Below are 17,910 nucleotides of genomic sequence, written 5' to 3' on the forward strand. Positions count from 1 at the left end.
GGTGGTGGTATGACAGTAGAGGCTGAACCTTCCCACCAGTATTCCCTCATGTTTTGTTGCCATGTGATAAATGGTAGCACAAAGGCACTCTCACAAAATGGTGTACGACATGGAAGAGTGCACAAAACAAAGAGGTGGCACTGAATTCCTCCATGCAGAAAAAAATGGCACTGACATTCATCGACACTTGGTGAACGCTGATGGAGACCAAACAGTGGATGTGAGCAGTGTAAGGCAGTGGGCGATGCATTTCAGCAGTGGTGACAGCAACAGTGGTACACTTTTGCTGGTGTAGATTTTCATGAGCACAGCATAGTCTGTTGTTCACTGCTGGCAAAAATACATAGCTAATGGTGGTGACTGTGTTGCAAAAGTGTTCTGTAGCTGAGAATTTGCTCTATCAAATAGTGTGATCGTGCTCTTTGTATCAGTTGTAGTTTCCATGGAAGTAAATAAGAAGCATTACTTTTAGAGTGATCTATCAGCAATGAGTGCTTACCAGTTCATTTAGTACTTTTAACTATAATTAGCAAATGCTAGGGATAGATGCTAATCTGAACTTAGACAAAGAAATAACATATTCAAAACATACTAAAAATAAGTCAGATTTTAAACTGACCTACTTGAAGCATGGATTATTTTTTTGCTTAGAAGTATAAGCATTAATTTTGAGTCTTGCACAGTTTTACCTTGCAACATTAGACAAGTCAAGGTGTTTCTGAACTTCCAGCAACACTTCTCGAAAGAAACGTAAGCGTTTTTCCTCAAACTGCTGACACTGTTCAAATACCTGCTCCATGTTTTCCATATATTGAGGAGTGGCATTATCTAATTCTTTCAGTGATTTTTCATACTTCTCTTTTGTCTGAGGTGGAAGGAGAAAAAAATGAAATCAATTAGCAATATTTTTATTACACTCCTACAAGATCCACAAATACAGTAACAGAAAAGACCTAGACTAAAATACACCAAGCCGCATTCTCTTTGTATTACCACAGTACCTGCTGGATCATGATGAGAGTTACCTAACAAAACAACAAAACAATTACAATTAAGGCCTAAGCCTCCACTCTGGCTTTTTAAAAGAAATCATGAAAAATGTTAATGTAATCCTAAAGATATAAAAGCAAAGGAGGCATTTAGTATAAGAGTAAGTAGTCTTTGAATTTACAGGGTCTCTTAGTTAAAGATCGCCAAATAATTTCAAAGTGTTAGCATTTCCCATTCAGCAATTTACATAGTCCACCGTGAGTTATGAACAGGAGAAAGTACCATTGCATACACTCCTGTGAACAGAAGTTATAAATCTAGTGAGCTCAATTAACGAACAAAATCTCAGACCCGAGATTTACAGCAGTAGTCCAGAGACGTTAAGAGATCCCACCCAACATAATGTTGGCCTTCCAGATCACAGAGCAACATCCCAAAGGGAAAAGTTTTCTTTGAAAAGAAATCACATATTTACTTTATTTAAATAGATTGTATCAGTTTATTTTCTTTAAAAAAATTTTTTTAAGTGCGCATTGTGCAGTCAGGAATGATGACAATTTTAGATGCCAGCACGCTTTACACATCTATCTCACAGTCTCTCAAATGAAATAACTCAGTCCTCATTACCAAATATGAAGAACTCCTGTATTATTCTGTTTCTTTCCCTACTCAAAGTACTTAGATAAAATAGGGGTTATATTATCAGTTCTTCACAAATAACATAGCAGTGACACGCTTTGAGAAAATCCCAGATTTTGGCATTGGACCATAACAGAGCAAGCTGCACCGCAGTCCATGGCACATTCAGGAGGAAAAAAAAACACTTAGGTATGGACAAGCTATATATTAGACATACCTTTAGTACATCTTGTTTGCTTCTCTCCACTTTGTCTTGTAATTTCTTGAGTTGTTCAGGATTTAGCGCTGGATCGGCTTTGCTATTTGTCTCTCTGGATATAGCCAGTTTCTCCTCTTTACAGGCTGCATGGTATGCTTTCTTTGCAGCTTCCACCTAAAAAGAAGATTTGAATCTCTGCATCTGTGACACTTTATAAAACAATGAGGTTTTGTTTCAGGGTGGCTTTTTTTTTTTGCTTGTTTGTTTTTTAATAAACTTTTTATTTAGGCCAAGGAACAAACACTACACAAAAAAAAAAAAAATCAATGTAAGGACATTATTGTAGTACTTTGAAATCAACGTATTTCACCATAGAAGAAACATCACTTATACAAGCTTAGAGAAGTGAAGAAAGACTCAAGAAGGGTTTACAGGAAGTCTTAAGTACAACAATTTTCCCTCATGCCCATGTTCCTCTGCTCCCCTTCTTCTACAAACCTGTTATTTAAGAATAACGTGTGACAAGGAGAAAATTCACGAACACTTCTCCCCTGATCATTTCTTTGAACAATTTGTAACTTTCCAATGCATGAGATCAGATATTATTGAAATGATAACCCAAATTCCACCTTTTCCAGATTTTCGTTGAAGTCACCAAGATTAAGAGAGACCAAAAGAAAATGGTTATTTTCAGAAGAGGACAGAAAGCAAGAGATCTTTTTGAGAAAGGAGGGTCCAGCAGAGAAAATAGGGAGTTTACTCCCTTACAGAGATTTGAGACATTAATATACTGTAACACAGGATATCTAATACATAATCTACTGCTGTACCTCTTTCAGCTTTTTTGCCCAGGGTTTCTGAGCTTTCCTAAATCCATCTTCTGCTTCTTTGGTTTCCTTAAATCCTCCCATCATTTGCTTATGAAAGGCTTCCTTCTGCCAGTTCTTGATTTTTTCAAAGTCTTCATTCATCAGTGAACCTTTTACTTCTAGATGTAGTTCACTCACTTTTTCAGCTTCTGACATAAAAGCACACCAAGCCCTTTCTACTGTTCCATACTGTGGGCCTAAACACAACAGAAAGTGTCATTCTCAATAACCATCACCCACATGGAACTTATATTCCCAAGAAGCTACCTGAAGCTATTGACTTATATTCATTTCTAAATAGGAATTCCTAGATAATTATGCAAATCTAGAAAAGGGAATTGTTGTGTTTTTTAAAAAAAACAATTTTAGAATATAACAAGTTAAAGTAATACTTAAATAAATAATATTCATTTAGTCTGGCCTGCATCTCCCTAAACCGTGATTCCCAATCTTACACCTATTAGCTCCTCTTCAAACTGCCTCCCATTTCTCAACATACTTTTTGAAGCATGGACAACCAGAAACAGAAAAGCTAACTCAGAATATACTAAAATGGTAACAGATCAGCCTTTCATTAAAACACTACTTTTCTGTTATTTGTTCCCCAACAACCACTGACCCCTTTTTAGGCAGACACACTTTTCAAACAGCGCATACTCTACCATTATTGACTCAGAAACAGCTCATCTGTAGAACTGAATTTATTTGGATACATCAACACTGACAGCAAGATTCATCTGCTTCCGTAAGAAACAAGCAAATTAGCGAAGGAGTTAAGTTTTCTGTTGTTGTTGTTGTTGGGTTTTTTTTGGGTTTTTTTGTTTGGTCTTAATCAAGGAAAGCTTTATCTTTGAAAGACTCATTTGTTACACTGCTGAGCCATTCACAAAGGTTCCATTTAAGCTAAACATTTCTACTTTCAACTTACCTAAAACATTCAGATTTTTTTTTTCTTTTTGAGAAAGCTTTCAGAGTTCAAAATGAAGATGTATTACCTTTTTCCACAAGCTGTTTCCATCTTTTTGCCCATTCTGTAAGTTGCTGAGCATAGACCTTCTCTATTCGTGCCCGTTCATGAATACAATTCATGAGATCATTGCAAAGTCTGTGACCATCATCAATTCGTTTTACTGTCCGCTTGTAATTTCCAACCTATAAAGAGACAAACACTCAGCAATTCCTGCTTGAAACATCGGAAAGCAAGATAAATCTCTAATACACATACAGCAACAGTACAAGAAAGATCATCTGCTATCAGGAATTCATCCATTATAGCAGCCAGTATTTCCAATTAATCTTAAAACTTAACTTATGTGAGATATTAGAAATAAATTGCAGTATGATCTGCACCACGAAGGTGACAAGTTCTCCTGTAAAAAAAAAGTTATTAAAAAAAATCAAGCTTGCCATTCAGTAGACAAACAGTTCAGTCAGCAATGCAAATACAGCATTACAAAAGAATCTATGCGTTGTTAGTCCTGCTGTATAAGTATAGGTAATTGTCACAATAGTTATTAAGCAATTGTTCTGCATTATTATTGCTTGGCAATGTTTTAGACAGTCAAAATACTTGACACAAGCACTGAAGAAGGAAAGAATCTATTTATTACTGAGCATCCTAATTTCATGTTCTCTTTAATTAAAAGATTAATAAAACTGCAACAACATACAAAGGAGTACTGTAAAATCTACATCGAACATTAGAGCTTTTGTTTTCTAAGAATGCAGTATAGAAAAACACATCCACTATATATCCAGCAGAGATCAGAGACGCCCTGCATTCAGTGCTGACAAGCTAGGGTGCAATTAGTACAAAAGTATACTCTAGAATGTAATGTTGCCTCAACACTGATAGTGACTTGGAAGCTCCCATCCCTAGCATAAACATGAAAATTTCAGAGAGAAAAAAAACTAGAATTCCATGTACAAGCTACAAAGGGATGAGATATGGAGAAAAATGTATGAACATTCATTATATAAGCAAACACCTATTCATTTTTGTGTATTATCAACATTAAATAACCAATCTAAGTAATGGGGAGATACTGATACTGCTGCCAAACTAATATTTCCACTAGTTTCAAGGTCAGTCACGTTGACTTTTGTAAACATTAAACAAGACATAAAAACTCAGGTAACAGAATTTGCACGGCCTATTAAATATTACAGTCAACTTCTTATCAACCCTAACCACCTGACTGAAAAAAAAAAAAGATTAGCAGTAAAGTAGTAGGTCAATCATTCAAATACTTAAAGCACTTTCGTCATTTTTACATGAATTGCGTCTTAAACATGGGAAGCCATCCAACTTTCTGGTTTGCATTCAGAATTTTGTCAACAGATGTACATGCAAACTATCCGCTTCAGAAAAGCTCCTCAGAGTACAAAGTGAAATATTGTAATAATCTTAAAAGAAGAAAAACTATATTAAGGGCTGGAAAAAATAAGTGGGACTTTATCAGTGCTTATTCTGATAAATGAAGATGAATGTTGGCCAAAAATAAGTTGACAAAATTCAGGGTCAAAGCTGGAAAAAAAAAATAACTGAAGTGAATGATGACAGGATGATTCATTAAGACATTGCCCTCAGGGCATTAATTTGAGTGTTTTTTGAACTACATCCACTTCAACAGATCTGATAAACTTAGTTATCATCTAAGTAAAGTCAACAGCCACTGATTTGTCCTTCTCTCATCAAAAAGTACCACCTTTAAAAGCAGGAGATTAAAAACTCAGACATAAAACATAATGCAAGCAAAGATAAGAAGCTATCAGCAGTGCAAAGAAGTAAGCATCAAAATCAGACAGACAATGCATTCACGTCCAAGCAGACTTCATCTATTAATAAGAAATGTATGAAAAGTAACCTCTTATTTTCAGGGCAAATATTGAAAATGAGAAATAAGTAGGTTCAGGCTAACACCACACAGTAACAAAGATCATAGAAATGTAAGTAGGTCGCTCCAAAAGTAATGCCTCCCATTTATTTCCATGGGAACTACAACACATACAAAGAGCACAAGAACACTGTTTGACAGAGCACATTCTCATCTACAAAACACTCTTTTGCAATAGTCACCACCATTAGCTATGCATTTTCACCAGCAATGAACAACACTCTTAAAATCTACACCAGCAAAGGTGTACAGCTGTTGCTGTCACCACTGGTGAAACACACTACCCACCATCTCACTGTGCTCACAGCCACTGATGCCATTTTGTCAGACTGCCCCTCTGCTGCCATCTGTCACAAGGCAACAAAAAGTAATGGAATATTGGTGGGAAGGTTCAGCCTCTACTGCCACACCACCAACAGCTGCCTCTCATGTTGTGAACCAAGATAATAAAATAGGTGGCATTACTTTTGGAGCAGCTCTCGTACAATCAAAACGTTAAGAAAATTAAGCACATGAAAGAATACTTGCTAAAGTTTGTGACAGGAGGACAAAGTTATTCATCTGTTCAAAGTTACTCCAGCTGTTGGTTCACAGCCAAGCAGGCTTAAAACAGGTTACATTTGGCACAACTATGGAAAGCTTTATATTAGCATCAATTTGAGTCTCTAGTTACATGCCCAGGGATTTATGTCTCTAGCATGAACATTTCCTTTCATAAATTTTCACTACTAAATTAGCATTTTATATGCTAATACTGAATTGGAGCTGGCTGCCTCATGGTATTTTTAATGCCTTCGTTTTGAGACGTCTGAGCAAACCCTGCCCACGCGGTAATATCTAGCAGTTGTCAAATCTCAGGCAGCATTCAAAGAACGGAATTCAGCTCGCCTATTACAGCCTACTCACTCCTCAGCCTTCTGTCGCAGAAGGCCACTTGTAAAAAAGCCGCATATGCAGAGCGGAGGAGATTTACCCACACCACCTCCTTCAGCTGAAGAGGACTGAAGGAACTAGCATCATAGTACAGAACAAGAATAAGGCCTACAATACTAGAGAATAACAACCTTGTATTCCAAGGAAAGTCTTCTATAATAAAACACCAAACACCAAAAAAGTTCATTCAAACTGTTTCATAAATCACATTAGACATCGCATTCAATTTTCACACCCTGTGAAGGAAGTTAAGAGTTTTGGAAACAAAACATTTTTCTGTAATTTGTTTCATGACACTGAGTGTAAATTATATACGTGGCATTTAGCATTTGTAAAACAGTGATTTATTTATTAATTGTTGATACTTCACATCTTTCAAATAATCTAGTTTATTCTTCCCCTCTTCTGGGAATTTATTTAAAGCAAAACATACTTCATAAAAAGTTCCTCGAGCAAGCATTTAAAAATTATTACTTAACATACTAAAATTACAATGGTTTATGCCAAATTTGATTATTCTCTTGACTTAAAACGTTGGTTCTGATGCTATAAGATCACCAGTCCTTAGCCTTTTCAGACCAAGGTTCCTTTCTTCTGTAACAACCTGAGCCTCCCAGGGCATATCATGTATAGAGAAAAAAAAGAAAAAAAGAAGCATTACGGTGTTGTGGACTTTTTCCAGTATCTTACTAACACACTCACTCCAAGTGCATCATATCAAAATTTCTTAAGTAACTGTTTTAAATGAATCTCACCAGCTCTTCCCGTGTATTCATCAGTTCATGTGCAGGCATGCACATAGATTTCCATTTCAAATAGGTTTGCACATCCCTCCTCTCCCTGCAGTTTCAGATACAAAGATGGAGGATACAGCTGTCTGCATCTGATTCAGAAGACCAGTGGCAGGGAAGAGATGTACATGGATCTAGAGAATGTGCAAGTAACCAGAAAGTATATGCAAGGAGCAGAAGGGTCACAGGTGCATCCATAGCTCATCTGGATAGCTTAAAGCTCCTTTTTAGCCTGCTTACCATGAAGCTCCCTGCTTCAGCTCAGCCCAGATAAGCATGTCTGTAAATAACCACATCCATTTCACTCCTGCAGTCAATATTTGTGTCTCTCAGCCTACAGTCCTGACTGACTCCTTGCTTTCAGCTGTTCCCCAGTGATGCTTTCCTTTTTTTTATTTTCTGTCTGCAGCTTAGGTCTGACATAAGCACTCCGGAGTGTAACAAGTGCCCCTACAGATGGAGCCCTCAGCACAGCAAAGGACTTGTCAGGAAATGATTGCTCCAGGACCTATCTCCAAGTGAGATCTGTTGAAAGGCAGACTCAGTCTTGCAAAGACTCAATTTGGTGCGGGGCAGCAACTGTCTGAGGCAGGACTGGGTAGGACAGTGCTTGCAGTACAGCTTTCTGAAGCAGATCACACTGGACTTGTGTCCTACTCAAGAAATTCAAGATACTGCATTAATAACACTTAAACATGATCAGTAGATGGACTAAACTAAGACGAAAAAATAAAATTAACTTTCTTAAAAGCAACTACACAGACCCTGGAACAGACGTCTGAACAGACGTTCAGACTGGAACGTCAAGATGTTCCAGTGCTTAAATTCTACAGTCACTTAATAACCTTTTGCTTTCCCCCTGTGAATGTGTGCATACTCTTGAGTGCTGACTCCCCCCTCAACCCGGGAACTACCCTCCCCACTCCAAATATATGTTTGGTATCTTCATATAACAATGATTTTTAACTTATTTTATGAGTAAAGGTAACACTAACTGAAGTAATTATAAATATTCACAAATATATCTACACAAACTCTAGTAGATTCATTTAGATGGTATATGGTTCTATAACCGTAAATCGTTTTAATTCTTACAATGAATCCACTGTTTGAAAATTGCATTTTGAGCTATGGAGACTGCAGTGACAACTTTTTGTGGGGGAAAAAAAAAAAAAAAACGGAGCATGCAGCCTAACAGAGAGACCAGGGAGTCACGTAAAGGGAAAAGGATTCCAGTCTCTGCATGCCAAGGAACCACTAGGTTAATGCAGGGAAGCCAAAACAAGTAAAAGCTGACAAACACACTAAACACAACCTGAATTTGGGGGGGGGGNACAAACACACTAAACACAACCTGAATTTGGGGGGGAGGTAGAGGTAGGGGGAAATAAAACCCCATGACTTAACACACTTTTTTATTCGATATTCCATTTTTTTTCCCCCCCAATTTCTGGGGTAGTCCTGTTTTTCTTTGTTTCCTCAGAGCTACATTTATATAATGCCTCGCCATTTTCAGATTTCTACATTAGCACTGCTCAGAACATAAACACAGGATTTCACCAGTTAGAGTAACTTTCTGATCTTTGTTGGGTTCTTTCCTGTTAAACTTGTCCTTGTCCTACAAATGAAGCATTTCCTTCAGGAAGGTAAATTGTAAGACTACAAGCTTTCTTACAGTTTCAAGGACAGCAAAATCTTTTACCACAAGATATTTAAAAACTGCATCCTGCTTTCAATTTAGCATTAACGCCACACGCTCAGCTGCTGTTCACCCTTAGTTGCTAGAAAGACTTTAAGAAGAAATGATCCCCTAAAAGTTTGTTTCTTGAAAATACTGCTACAATGGTCAAGTTCTTGATTAAATTGGTGAATTCTGTGAAAACTCTCATTCTCAGTTTTAACTGTGGTACCCTCACCCTGCCCCTTTCTTTCATAAATTCTGTTAGCTATCAGTTTCCCCCTTTTTTTTTTGCTGCAAATAATACTGAGCTTTGCTAATACATTTCAGGTGATCCCATTTTGCCCCATTCCATCTCCTATGGAATGCCTTCACATGTTTGTTCAGCTTAGGCAAGAAGATATCCCTTCTCATTGCAATTTTTCTTCTCGTATATGAGCACAGCATCGAGTCATCTCAAATCTTTTCTAAGCTAAGACTTAGCGAATTCACAATAGCCAGAGAAAGACAAGCACACTCTGATCAGGTATTCAGTATCGCACAGCTTAGCAGTACACTCCTCTTTCCTCCGTGACCACCCAGCTATAATGCAACCAACCACCGTCACTGATATGGGAATATATAAAAGATTACAGCCTCAATATTTTATAGTTTCACAGCATTTGTGACTCTCTTTGTATTACATTATTTACATACCTTTATCTCAATATTTGGTGGTTTTTTTTTTTTTTTTTTATTAAGCATATTCATAGACAAGGATAAAATGCATAAAGAGTTAAAAACCACTTAACAGGTTTTTCTGGTACGCTGAATGAAAAATAAGGATATTTTAATTTGTCAGCAGCTCAAAACGTGGCAAACATCTAGCTATTGCTAAACTCCAGTCAATTAATTCCCACATATTATAATTATTACAACCACTAATAGAGAGCTTCAAACACCTGAAGTAAGATCTGACATAACTCTTTTTCCAAGCTTGCCTAGTTTATCCGTAACTAGTCAGCCACTATGAACTGGAACCATTTGAAAGAAAATAAATTTCCTTATCTCTGAAGTCACTGTAGCATACAACGTGTTCCGTTGTTGTTTTCAACTGGCAAATACTCACAGGCAGGAAACACACAGTAATGAGCTTTGAAGGCTTAGTCAAACCCCACGCCGATGGCCAGTATGAGAACAAACTATTTCCAATGTTCAATTCAACCATAAATACAACTTTTCTATATACAAACTAGAAATTTCCAAACGTTTTGATCACTGTTAACTTTTATACTACTCAATGCTGTAGCATGTGTTCTCCCTCAGAATAAACATGCAAAAAACCCCAGATTATTCAAGGCCCAGTTTGAAACCTTGTTCTATATTTCTATGTGCGTCTTGAATATCTGTGTCAATCAAAAGTGGGTTTTGAACATAAGCAGAATTATTTTAGTCCATAAATTAACAAATACACAGCACAAGCATCTCCCAGCATTATCTCTGTGTATTTAGGTTTTATATTGGTAAATTTACCAACATAAATTAACTGCTGGATTCGAGAAAAATCCTGAGGAAGCTCTTAGGCTCACAAAAGCTAAAGCTAAACATACCAGTAAGCAAATACCTGGCAATATTAATGGAAAGCATTACGTTGCTCAAAGCTAGAAGAAAAAACGCATGCAGGAGATATAACAGCAATCTACTGTAGTAGAGTCCAAATATTTCTAAAATGGAAGAGCAAAATAAAACAACTGGCTTCATCAGCAGAAGAAACACTCCTTAATAAGGAATTGTAATTCCTCAACTTCAAATCACCTTTTTTAACGTTCAATTGTGAGAGGGAAGGGCTCCTCCCTCTTAAATTCTTCTTAAATTCATCCAACAAGCACACAGCCTCAGAAGATAACTCACATAGATGTTGGCTGACAGCAGCAGGCACAAAGTGCAGATATGAGCAGTACCCAAACTGGCAGGCCCATGACCATCTCTGCGCACAGTTTATAATGCAGTTTGTCAGAGGCATGTCCCAGATTGGCTGTCTCTGCTATCCAGAGTGTTTGGAGCGCTCTGATTTTTGTTTGTTTCCTTGTTGTTTTTCTGTTTGTTTTTGTGGGGGAGTGGTGTAACAAAAATGCAGGCTGTGGCCTAATTTGATCCAACCACAGTACAAAGAGGACCAAATTCTCCTTTCTGAATCAGTGGAAAATGTTTCCTTGCTAGTGGTTCTGTATCTTTGGAATGCAACATGCTTAGCACTTCAAAATGCATACCAAGTTCTGTGCTTGAGAAGAATGAGTCACAGGCCTAAGTTTCTAGACCTAATGCCAGTCACCGTTTAGCAGCTGATCAGAACGTCAGTTTTTGCTTGGATTAGTAGGTATTTTCACAGTACAAATAAACAACTCTGCAATACACAGAGAGGTCTCCATGCAGCTGATGCAAGCAGAGAATAAGGGAGAGTAAGGACTCGTATCTAGGGTATAGGTGGCACCATCAATGAACAACCTATGGATCATTAAAAATATGCATTTCTATAGGCTGTAGTTGTTCCTTTCGATGCCTTACCTTGCAAGATATGCATATACTTTTACTTTGATCTCTAGCAACGCTTATTCATCACCTTTCTTACCTTCACAGGTATCTCAGTGAACAGTAGTGTTTATCTCAGCTTGCTCAAGGCATTTTTAATATGACCACAACAGTGATTAGCAAGCATAACGCTGGGTCTTATTAACAAAATGCATCATAATAATTATAAGAAGGCCAGTTTTAATATACCAAATTATTTCATATGGAATTCAATACTACCTCAGAAGGCCAATTGGGTCATCTGTTTCTCGTGTTTTAAAACAATTTAACACAATATCGGAACAAGACAGGTTTTTTAGGTCAATACAGCAGACAGAAAAAATCCAGAGGGTTTCCAGGTGAACACTGGGCACCAGATTTCCCACTTTCTCTTGGAAAAGTTGCTGCCATCCTGCTCCAGGGCACAATCAGTAGCCTCCAGAACACGTTACCTCTGTCACCTAAGTAATACCTATGAAGGAATTTCTTCTTGGAATAAATCAACAAGATTCCTCTGTGTTAAAATTTCTGCAACCAAAAAACACCATGAGTTCAGCAAAATCTATCAAGGTACACTGAAACTTGTCAGAATGAAAAAGAGGTTTCCATTTCTTAAGAAATGCAGGGCATTACTACAACTAAAATTTGATGAAACTCTCCTGTAGCAATTATCTCTTATCTCTTATCTCTCAGAATGTCTTTCCTTAATATTTTGCAATTCCTTGCTCTCTAAGCAAGCATAGATGAAAATATACATGAATTTTTCCATCTCCTAAAATATTTTTATTTGCTGAACATCTGGAAGAATTCTGAGGGGCAGGAGTTGGAGGGACAGATGTGGTCTCCGGGAAAGGATTTCTTCTTCCACTAGGAGACAAAACCCAAGCTACTACTAAAAGGTTAACAATGAAAAACTTTCCTCAATTTACCTGTGAACGCTGCTATTTCCAATTTACACTACAGAAAGGTATTTCTGAAAGCCTAATTTTTTCAAGTTGCATCATCTGTTCTTGTCCAAAAGAAAAAGCTGAACAGTTAGAGTCAGAAACTGGTCAACAACAGAACTATTTTATTTCCTAAAGATGACATTTCATGAAGGTCTGAAGGCAATGGCAAAAACTTTTTAACTGGCTTATCAACACTTCGATAAGCACAATTTTATCAGCTCAATAGAACGTCAACATTCAAGAAATTAAAGTGGTTCAGTTTCAAAGATACGCAGTGAGCAAAACCATGGCTCTTGCAGGAAGTTCTTAGGGAACATTACACAGCCAGCCACCTCACTCCTTCCTAAGTGTCTTTCAGGAAGAAGATGTGCTTTGCAGCACATTCCAAAGGTAAATAAATTTGAGCTATTTTGGAGTATGAGGCGACAAACTCGGAAGCTTCCCATGTCTGCCTCTTCTGTGCCACAGCCAGGTTTAAATACATTCACTGCATTCAGTTGTGGCAGTGAAACACAGCAATGTAGCCTACAGTTTGTTGAAAGCCAAGTCTTTAAAAACAAACAGCAAAAATGATCAAGTCAAATATCTTCAAAACTTCTGATGAAATAGAAAGGGTGCAAATGACAAGTCTGCAGTAACATTGCAACTTAGAAAATTAAGAATTCCGTAATTCTTATTATGAAGCACGAAGTACTGAGGCTGCAATTCCAGAGACACTACGTCTTTCCTAATTAAGTCAGATGAAAAACATTGATCACAGCAGTTGATCTATCCAGTTTGAGAAAGACAAAGATTGGAACTCAAAGTTGCAATTCTCAGAAACAAAATAACTGACTCAGAGGACAATGAAAAATGACAAATTTTAATCTAAAATTCAGACAAACTTTGGTTGCAAAGATGGCTCCAAACCCAGCAAACCAAGAGCTTGGTAATTAAGTTTGACAGGCCTGCTATTAGTGTCTACGTGTCATTGTTAATACTGAAGAGTTACTCTTAAGTTGACATCTTAGTACAAGATGTCCTTTACTTTAGGTTAATGTTCTACTGATAGCAGAAGCCTGGCACACCTCCCCTGTATTAACTCCTGAGCTCAGGAGTCATTCCTGCTTTACTGTTTTTCCAGGCTGTCCTGTAGAAAGGCAATGTTTACAGTCAAAAGATACTTTATGTCTTGACAGAATTTGGCCTATCTGCAGGATATCTTAATTATTTGCTTAATGAAAATATTCAGAGCTACATATAAATCAAACTACAGTCCAGGCTAGTAGGAGGCATGTATGTTTGACTGCAATGACTCTTACTGAAATGCACAAAAGTACAGTGTGGAGGTCACAAGAAAACTATTCCCAGATGAAAGGAATTACTCAAAATATTCTGTATCAAGGCTACACCGCATGAGACAGCACATTAGGCACTTTTCCACTGTGCTTTAGTCCAAGCATCTTGTTCAGTGTCAGGATTAAAATCATCACTGTCACATGATGCTACATACAATTATAATGACTGTCAACCATAATGTTCGATACTATTCATAATTCTCACTATAACAAAGTATTGTCAAGACTCCTAATCATCGTATGATAACTATCAGAGGGCAAAACCCCAGCAATCTGTTTGCTTGCTATATTGTCTCAGCTATATCCATAGTGGCAAGAAGAACACATATATAAACATTCAAGACAGCTTTGAGAAAACAAACATGTTTACTAACTACACTGAATTCATTAAATTCACCAAGCACAGCATGCGTGAAAGTCAAGATCTGCTAACACATCGATTCCTGCTGTTAATAGCTTAGTATTACTACAAAATGATTTATCATTTTGTTTATAAACAAAGCACCTTTTTTTCATATTTAATCCAAAGTATTTTAGTGTATACATAAAAGTTCTACCTTTGCAGAGTGTCCAATATGTTATATTATACATTTTTCAAACCTCCATAAAAACATAGCCCTCATTTTCAAGAAGGGAAAAAAAGAAGATCCAGGGAACTGCAGGCCAGTCAGTCTCACCTCTGTACCTGGCAAGATCATGCAGCAGATCCTCCTGAAGGCCCCACTAAGGCACATGGAAAATAAAGGCGAGGTGATTGGTGGTAACCATCATGGCTTCACCAAGGGCAAGTCATGCCTGACAAACATGGTGATCTTTTATTATGGAGTTACAGCGTCAGTGGATAAAAGAAGAGCAGTTGATGTTAACTACCTGGACTTGTGCAAAGCATTTGACATTGTCCTGCATGACATTCTAGTCACTAAATTGGGGAAAAACGGATTTGATGAATAGACCATTTTCTGGATAAGGAACTGGCTGGATGGTCACACTCAAGAGAGTTGTGGTCAATGTCTCAATGTCCAAATGGAGATCAGTGATTAATGGCATTCCCAGGGATCGGTGCTGGGACAGTTGTGATTTAAAATCTTTGTAGGTGACATGGACAGCGGGATGGAGCACAGCCTCAGCAAGTTTGGAAATGACACCAAGCTGAGTGGTGCAGTTGACAAGCTAGAGGGAAGGGATGCCATCCAGAGGGACCTGGACGGGCTTGAGAGGTGGGCCATGCAAACCTCATTAAGTTCAACAAGGCCAAGTACAAGATCCTGCACCTGGGTTGGGGCAATCCCAAGCACACATACAGGTTGGGTGGAGAATGGCTTGAGAGCAGCAGAAGGAAGAGCAACACAAGAAGGACATGGAGTTGTCAAAGCAGGTCCAGAGGAGGGCCACAAAGATAATCAGAGGGCTGGAGCACCTCCTCTATGGGGACAGGCTGAGAGAGCTGGGGCTCTTCAGCCTGGAGAAGAGAAGGATCCAAGGAGACCTGATAGCAGCCTTCCAGTAGCTGAAGGGGGCCTACAGGAAAGCTGGGGAGGGACTTCTGACAAGGGCATGTAGCAACAGAATGAGAGGGAATGGCTTTAAACTGGAATAGAGTAAATTTAGACTAGATATTAGGAAAAAATTCTTTACTATAAGGGTGGTGAGACATTGGAACTGGTTGCCCCGCTGCAGGGGAGCTGGAACTAGATTATCTTAAAGGTCTTTTCCAACCCAAACCATTATATGAAACATGAAAAATGTCAGTTTTATGGATGAGTTAAAAGCAAATACATTTAAGCTATGCATGGTAGAGGTCCTAGCTTAGACTAATTGCTATTTCTGATCATCTGTAACCCCTTAATATTAGAGCCTTGAGTTCTCTTTTGTCAAAACAATCATATTAATTTACAGAATTCCTATTCTTTAATCTTTTATGCTTTCAAACCTGCTTAAAGGAATACAACAGTCTTGTAGAGAACAGTGAGCCAGTAATTATGCTCTTCTGGCCAACTCATGACATTAAGAAAATCCATTTAGTCCAGGATTCTTTTTTCTTGAGCACCTCCATATTTCTCTTTGGAAACATTTCTACAAAAGAAGCCTATCATGCTTTCCTCAGCATAAAGACACAGAGACACAAACTAATTCAGAGGTTATTTAGTACAATCCCCTGCTCAAAGCAGGTCTGATAGATCAGGTTGCTAAAGACTTTATTCAGTTGAGTTTTAGACACCTCTAAATTATGGAGATCCCACATTCTCTCCGCAGTCATAGTACAGAGCGTCCTTATAAAAAAAAAGGATTTATAAGACTGACAATCCAATACATTTAAAATAATTCTTTATAAATAGAATGAATAGTTATTGTTTACATAATAGTAAATAAGTCTCCCAATAAATGATAGCTGTCTACTCAGAAGAGCCCAGACAAAAACTTCAGCATTAGATAGATCTTTTAGGTACAGGAAATCTGCATCAAAACACAATACACACCCTCCCCTCTGTGCTACCACCACAGTTTGTAGGAGTCTTAGAAATGCTTTCATTTTAAAGGAAACACAATGGTAGATCATCAAACCCAACGTCTGACGTAATCTCTGGCAACAGAACGATTCAGATTTCCATATTTGCAACAGTTAAACTCAGTTCCCAGTCACATGGTAGAAATTTACCCCACTGAATACAGTTCATCTAGACTGCATACTGACTACAGCCAGCACTGTGATATTGTCAAACCCTTGTTTCTTGAAATTAACTTCCCTTGTAATGTGCTTCTGCTTTATGAAGTTTGTTCTCTTTAAACTTTTATCAAGTTACTGTGACATCTGAATGTCTTCTTCAGACTTTGGCAGAAGTTAGTATGATCTTGCATTGTGCTTTATATTACCTTTCTGCATGAATGCTCTTACACTGAGAGAGCATAAGTTCTCTCAAAAAAGAGCTTACACCTAGGCAGAAGCAGTAGATGCAGTAAATTCATAAGCTAGCTTAAATTTTAAGCTATGTACGCTTATAATAGTGTTTAACCAGTTACTTTCAATTTAATATTCCTCATTCAATCTCATTGGTAATTTTAAAGGCTCTTCCCCCACCTCTTCCCAGCAATAAGAACTGGCAAAGGTTCAATTCCAAATTGCACATCCCATCAGACTGGATGGTCCTTGAGTCTCTGCCATTTAAAAAGCCTTGACAGAACTGGGCCAAAATCTAAAAAGTCATTTTTACCCTGAAGGCTATTTCTGCAGATCACAGTAACAGGAGACATCTTATATTGCGGCTTTCTCCACAGTTTATCGTGTACAAAAAACAGATTTTCTATAGTAAGACAAGAAATATAAAATCAAAATACTGTGAATTAAAAACTTAGCTTACCTCCCAGAAGCTATCACTGGAAACTTCTACTCCAACAGAATCATCGTATGAGCCAGACATTTCTATGTAAGGAGAGCTTGCAAGTATTCAGAGCTTAAACACCTTCAAAACCTGTAAGAAGATTTAAAAAAAGCATTATTAATGAAAAACAGTTATTAGAAGAGAAATGAAGTATCATCCCTAAATTCTTGGATATCACGAAGAGCAAAATAAAAACAAAAGCTAAGTACGCACAGCATGTAAGTGCATTTTGAAACAGAATAATTTCCAAGTTCTCAGCTCTATCACAGTACTTATGGTATTCCGAAGTTGTTCAATCCATCTATCAAATATAATTGAACTCTTACATTTTAAATTTAAGAAAAAAGTAAACCTGTTAAAGGCATTTGAACAGCGTGATTTTTACTTGATAAGCATTCAAAGCACTGTAAGAGACAATCAGCTGACCTTTACTATGGATATAATAACCTCCGCTGCTTGCAATTTCTTTTTCACTGGAAAACTACGTTATGTAATAAAAACCACTGGAAACATTTAAGGCCAAGAACAATTATGGATTTCCAGTTTTCTATAGGAATCTTAGATTCAAATCTACTGGAAAGCTAAATGCACCCACGAAAACAAACAGCTTCCTCTCTCGGCAACAATGTAGAGCAAAAAGCTACAGGAAGAGCATTGGAGCTGCTGAATTCAAATTGCAAGAGGCAAAGACAGCCTCCTCCCCAAA

General features: G+C 37.6%; 1 protein-coding gene across 4 annotated transcripts in view; it reads right to left on the reverse strand.

Annotated features, from left to right (window-relative positions):
- PACSIN2 (protein kinase C and casein kinase substrate in neurons 2) overlaps positions 1-17,910 on the reverse strand; it is a 65,937-nt gene that overhangs the window by 15,230 nt on the left and 32,797 nt on the right. For all 4 annotated transcript variants that reach the window (XM_021392506.1, XM_021392521.1, XM_021392513.1 and 1 more), the window contains 5 exons: positions 17,184-17,294; positions 3,693-3,849; positions 2,659-2,894; positions 1,847-2,002; positions 690-865 (listed from right to left, as the gene is read on the reverse strand). In XM_021392506.1, coding sequence (XP_021248181.1) covers positions 690-865; positions 1,847-2,002; positions 2,659-2,894; positions 3,693-3,849; positions 17,184-17,243 — 785 coding nt within the window. In that variant the 5' untranslated portion in view covers positions 17,244-17,294. The remainder of the gene's footprint in view (positions 1-689; positions 866-1,846; positions 2,003-2,658; positions 2,895-3,692; positions 3,850-17,183; positions 17,295-17,910) is intronic.

Source organism: Numida meleagris, chromosome 1 (assembly GCF_002078875.1).
Source record: "Numida meleagris isolate 19003 breed g44 Domestic line chromosome 1, NumMel1.0, whole genome shotgun sequence".
NCBI classification, from domain to species: Eukaryota; Metazoa; Chordata; class Aves; order Galliformes; family Numididae; genus Numida; species Numida meleagris.